Genomic DNA, 5,955 nt, shown 5'->3' with positions numbered 1-5,955 from the left:
TGTGGCTTGGGTCCAGCGGGGCTGAGGCAGCCACATGCAACAGAAACTCTGTCTCAGCCTCCTGAACTGTTAGACCGAGCCATGACTTCTTGGAGTGAAATCCAGGAGGATGAGTCCTCCTGCAGTGAGCCAAAACGGTCACGGGAGACCTGGGCCTTGCCAAGAGCGCAGCCCCTCCATCCCCCTGTAGCTGCTGCCCAGCTAGCTGCGTGCAGCCAGCACATGCTTAGCAAAGCACCATGTTTGGACAGGGGCAGCTCTTCCCCAAAGCCCTCTCCTCTCTTCCTTCACAGATAACCCAGCTCTTTCATAGGAACGAAGCACTTTCCCAGTTTCTTGTGCCCTCTCCTCCCTCCACCACCTCAGTTCCTTTCTTTGCCACCAGGTGACTTCAGCAGGGAGGACGGACAAGCGGCGCCCTGGAGCAGACACTGCGCCTGCTCCTAGGAGATAGCACAAGTATTGAAGAAGTGTGCAAAGAAAGAACAGAGCCAGCCCACGCCGGGCTCCTCTTCTGTCCAGTACAGGTACAAACCGCCTACCGTAGTGTAAATGACTGCCACCGGAAGGATCCTGCTTCCTGTGACATCCTGTCCCATGTAGGGATGGGTCCGGAGAAGTCTTGGTGCTGGGATCCAGGCTTCTCACACTGCCCAAGAACGAAGTCCCTGGTCTCTGCCTCCACCATTCTCGCCTGTCCTCGGGAAGCACCTCTGGTGTGCGCTGAGACTAGGTCCGGGGGTGTCCTTCTCTGACCTGCCTTCTGAAGTAGCGGATGGCAGAAAGTGTGCCAAAACTTGCCAGGAACACTGGAAAAAAGCCCAACACATTTCCAGAGTGAGTCTGGGTGCTTCTTCCAAACCTGAAGATCTTTCTCCAAACTCGAAGATCACAAGCTATGTGGGTCACTCCCCTCCCTTTCTCAGTCCTCTCCTGCCTTTGTTTTTCATCCCCACCACACTGTGCTTGTTCCCATTCAGTCCTGAGCTGCCCACAGCCTGGCCAACCACAACTACTCCTATAGTTTGGGCACACAGATCACACCACCATTTCACAAGAAACGGCTGTTTTTAAGGGCAACACAACATAGACTTCATGTGTGTGGTAGAGATGGGTGGTTCATGTGGAGATCTAATGGCTCGAATCCTGGATGAGAAGGCCACAGTAGGAAATCTTATCACAGCTTCAGGACAGTTCCTTCATTTTCTACTTCTGTTTGGACCAGGAAGATGCCAAGAAAAATACCGTCTTGTGGGTTATCTGTGGATACTCTGATCCCAGACAAAAGCAGAAAATACCCAAACCCCAGAATCAGAAAATGCAGAGATACAAAAAACAACTAATGGAGATTATACATGGAATCAAGCTCTTTTCTGTACTTTCAGCTAATGGTTTTAGCTTGGCTTATAAAAGAGGTCAAATACTCCTTACCTGTGCCCAAGCAAAACTGGGAGCCCAAGCCATGAATTTGGACTTCCCAGTTTAAAATCAGACTTGATTTTTATTTTCGTGTTAGAGCCTGGGACACAGACAGGGAAATTCAACTGCTTAGAACCTAAAATGCCAAAAGGGAACTGCGAGTCCCAGATGGCAAACCGCCTCTTGCCCGCCCTCCTTGCCGGGGTGCTTACCGCACGCCGGGTTATGCAATCCTGAGGGCACGAGGCCCATATCCCGCTTCTCGCACCCTCTCTGAGGCCACTTCTACCACCTCATACTAAGAAGGCAACGAGGAGCAGGCCAAAAGCTCCTTGTGATGATCGCACCGAGCAACTTTAGCTAATGAGCTATTCCCAGCCCAGGGTGTCAGCTTCCTGTGTGACCTTAGTGGGGAACATTCCTCCCCCGGACAAGCAGCCCAAAGCCCTGGCCCCGGTGTCTCGCCTCATGGCGGGGGTCTCCGGTGCCCACAGGAGGGCTGCTGCTCTTGCCGGCCCCTGCCCTGCTCATGCGGCGACCCGCAGCCCTTGGCCACAGCTCAGCTAATTCACGCTGCCCCAGCTTCCTCGCTCCCCGCCGTTGGAGAGGAGAGGAACTGACAGAGCTCCGTTTACTTGCAGGACTCAGTGCACCCAGATAATACTTCAGCTAAGCTGTATTTAGAAAAAAGATTATACCTTCACCGCACGTTAGAAAAATACGTGCATTTGTTCCAGCTGAGATGAAGGAGTATAAACCTGCATGCTCGAGGTCCTGATTCAGCTTCTAGCCAGCACGGATCCTAAAGCAGCCTCTCTTCCCCTGACACACTGGTACTGGTCCCTGTCAGAGGCTGGATGGAGCAGGGCCAAAGCTAGGAATACAAACTTGTCCTAGGGCTCAGTTTGAGTCAGCAGCCACTTTGTGTGGGGAAAGGACAACATAAGCGAGCAGGAATCAGGACTGCCATTTCTATAGGTGAGAGAAGGTATTAGAAAGTAACAGGACACTTCGGAAAAGCAGGAAAATGACTGTATATTCCCACAGGCAGCATTAGGAGTGTTAGCAACCCTGTCTTTTTCCCTGCCATGTCTTCCACGAGGTCCTTCCCACCCCTCTCCCGCCAGGCTGGGCACTGTACATACTGGTCTTCCAGGCGTCTGGAGCCTGGAGGTCGGAGGTCTTCACTGCCCAGGATGCAAAGGCACAGAAGACGAGGCACATGTCTTTGTGGGTCAGCGCCAGCGGAGCCTCAGGCCTCCCTGCAAGAAAAACAGCACGAGGCTTGGGGTTTTATAACACCTCCTCTGCCACAGCAGGCTCCAGTCCCTCTGGGGCAGTGAGTCCACTGCAATCCCAGAGAAATACATCTTTGTCACCCGTTTTCCCTCTCCACTTCACCATTGGTCAAGTCAAACATGTCTATTTAGGACTCAGTATACTGTTTCCTAAGGAAAGGGGCACATTTTTCACCCCTCTCAGTTTTTACACTTTGTTAAGAGCCCGAGGCAAGTATTCGTTAATGCTACCCATGGGCCTGAGAGGCACAGCCAGTGGACAGGTCCCCTCCAGGACCTCTGACCGCCTCACCACCTCCCTGCATATCTTCCCAGCACACCCCTGTGTGGTGGCTGGAAGCAGGTCTGAGGAGCAGATTTAGGAGAGAGCGATTCCTGGGCTGGCTGCCGATGCACTGGGGCTGCAGGCAGGTCCTTCTGGGCACGGTCCCCCTCCCGCGAGACAATGGCGCGAGATGCACACAGCTCTGGGACAACACAGAGAAGCCCAGCGCTCAGCATCTCCCCATGGATCCCACCTCACTCCTGCCGCCTGCTAGGTCTGGGGAGGGAGACGGCCCTGCGTGCTCTGCATTTCTTCCTCTGCTGTAGTTCCAGTCTGGCACAACTTGAAGATGTGTTGCAAGAGTAGGTTATTTTTGCTCCTATTTTTATTTGATCAGGCTTTTAATTAAAGCTGGCTTATTAATTAACTACGACCATGGCAAAGGGGTTTTTCTCTGTGCAAACAGACTGGAAGCTCTATTTTGAGGCACGCTCTGGGATGACTCATTCATTGTTTGGTTTTAATATTAACTATGAGGCACTGTGGCTGTAAGCATCATATAAGCTTTAAGATAAATATTTTGGCTGTCCTAATGGGTCAGATTTGCTCTCCCTTTATTCCTGTTTCTCTTACCTGCCTCCAGTAACAGTCAATGTACAGGTAACCTCTGAGGTCTCTGGAGGGTGTTTTTCAAATTAGCATATGTTTTAAAGTCCCCCTCACCAATTTCAGCTGGAAGCCTTGGACATGTTCCACTCTGCGCACACCCTTTCCTCCACCAATATTAGATCAATCAGCAGCCCAGCCTTAACAGGACACCAGCTCAGCAGCCATTGCCTTATCTCAGGGGCGTGAGTTCTTTGGTACAGAAGGATTTTGCTGCTCTGCCTTCCATTCCCTCATCCGAAATACAGGTACATGGTTCTGCAGGCAGTTGCGTGGCGCTGGGGTGGGGGATTCCTATCTCTACCAGACCTTGCGGTAACCCCAGCCACGTTTAATGCAGCTACCCGCTTCAGTAAGTGTTCCTTGGCCAGAGCGCAAAAGAATAGATTAGATCCACAGTAAGTTATATCCATTCAGGGGGACAACCGGATCAGCTGGGACAGGGACTTGAGGCCAGACTGAGTTTCCGCCTGTCGCATCCCCGCTGTCACGACCAGCTCTGCTCCAGGACTGGAGTTTGCGGAGAGCAAAGCGAGTTACGCACGGAACATACCCAGGTTCCCTACCCCAGTTCCTTGCAGCACTGGGACCCAGCCTACAGGCCTGGCCAGCAGCCCTCGCCTGGCACGGGGACAGCGTGAGCCTCGCAAGAGAGCGCCGAGGTGAACAGCGTGTCATGGCGGTGGCTTCAGCCACGCTGCCCCTGCTAAAGCCCAGGGCTGCTCCGCGGCAAGGCTAACGTGCCAGGAGTGTGGTTTCAGACCAGCCACGCCTCGCGGAGCCCACCAACACGCTCCTTAAAGGCGCTGCGGCTGGAGCGGAGCTGGCTGCAGCAGGGCCAGAGCTGGCTGCCAGGCCTCCCCGGGGCGGCGGGAGCAGGGGCACCGAACAAGGCGGAGGCACGCCTTCACGCGCAGCGGCGAGAGGGGCTTCGGGCGGTGGGCAGGGGGGAGCAGTGCTTTACCTGTCAGTGCAAGGGCCATGTCCAAACCTTCTGGCCGTGCCTGGCCTCTTCCCAGCGGAGCCAGCGGGACGAGGGGCAGCTTCTCTGCAGATCCTCTCCGCGCGAGGGGCTGGGGGGCCGGGGCTTGGCCTCTGATGAGGCGCATTGGCCTTTGCAGGAGGAACTTCAAGGCCCCCACAGCTTTCTTCACCTCGGAGGCTGGAGTGATTGAGAAAATCCCTCTCCAGCCCGCCCTGTTCTCAGGCCTGTCTGGAAAGAAGTGTTCATACACCTCAGGGACCGAGATAACCAGGGAGTCTTTGTCTGGAGCCGAGCTGGGATCCTCCTTTTGCAGCTGAGCGTGGTCCAAGCTGCTGAACTTCTTTCGCTTCCTGTCTTTACCCTTGACTTTTTTCCTGTTTCCTTCTGGTTCATTGAAAAAATATTCATACAGTTCAGGTAAGGATATTTCCCTTTCCAAGGGTGTTTTCTCCCCTTCCAGTGAGTTACCCATTCCTTCTTCTTCCCCCTGGGAGTCACAGAACAAATACTCATACATCTCAGGCCAAGTCACGTCCAGAGTGTCTGCCCTTGCAGAAGCCCCAGCTTCAAAGCGAGGAGGGCCCAGCTCCCCAGGGCTCTCAGCGGCAGGCTCCCCATGAGCTCCCTCAGCAGCTTCCCCTCCCAAAGCTGCCACGCTCTTGGGATGGAGAGGCTTCCCCGGCACCTGCTGGCATGCCTCTCCTGGAGGAGCTGTGGTTCCGCTGGCAGGGATCACCGGCACATTGTCACGTACGCCCAAGCCACCAGCCTGCCCTGGCTTTGCATGCTTGGTGGCCTTTGCCTTCCCCAGGGGCTGTGCCCCCGGCTCCTTCGCCTTCTGCTTCGGTGGAGTGCTCTCGGATGGATCTCCCTCGTCCGTGCCAGGGCTGGGCACCAGCCGTTTGCTCTCCCCTGCCTCCTCGCTGCCCAGCTTCACAGGAGCTGGCTTGCTTGCCTTCTCCTTCCCTTTGCTCTTTCGTGAGGACAGTGGCGAGCTTAAAGGTGCCTTCACGGGTACCACAGTCCCCTGTGCCGCAGCCCCTGCAGGCTCCCTGTCCCCCTGGGCTGCCTCGGTGGCACCGGCTCCACGCTGCTTGCGGCTCTTTCTCAGCTGTCCTGGCACCTTGGGCCTCACAACGTCCGGGGAGCCAGCCGGGGAGCTCGGCTCGGCACCCACTCTCTCCCCACTCGCCTCCTCTCGCGCCGGGCAGCTGGGTGCTCTGGGCACAGTCTCCAGGGCTGGGCTCGAGGGGTGGTCACGCGGGGGTCCCCGTAGCCTGAGCTCCGAGCGGGAAGCGCTGCTAGGACTTCTCCTTGCCGAA

General features: G+C 55.5%; 1 protein-coding gene across 1 annotated transcript; it reads right to left on the bottom strand.

The window, feature by feature from the left end:
* Positions 1-729: 729 nt before the first annotated feature.
* Positions 730-5,872, bottom strand: LOC104628699 (PGC-1 and ERR-induced regulator in muscle protein 1-like; the record flags this gene model as incomplete). Its single annotated transcript, XM_010297365.1, has 3 exons — positions 730-809; positions 2,565-2,681; positions 4,613-5,872. Coding segments are annotated over 3 exons (1,457 nt in total), but the record flags the coding sequence as incomplete, so codon positions are not given.
* Positions 5,873-5,955: the final 83 nt, after the last annotated feature.

The sequence above is a fragment of the Phaethon lepturus genome, unplaced genomic scaffold, assembly GCF_000687285.1.
Source record: "Phaethon lepturus isolate BGI_N335 unplaced genomic scaffold, ASM68728v1 scaffold33581, whole genome shotgun sequence".
Taxonomy (NCBI): domain Eukaryota; kingdom Metazoa; phylum Chordata; class Aves; order Phaethontiformes; family Phaethontidae; genus Phaethon; species Phaethon lepturus.
Note: the sequence above shows the minus strand (reverse complement) of the source record. Positions and strands in the feature narration are given on the sequence as shown.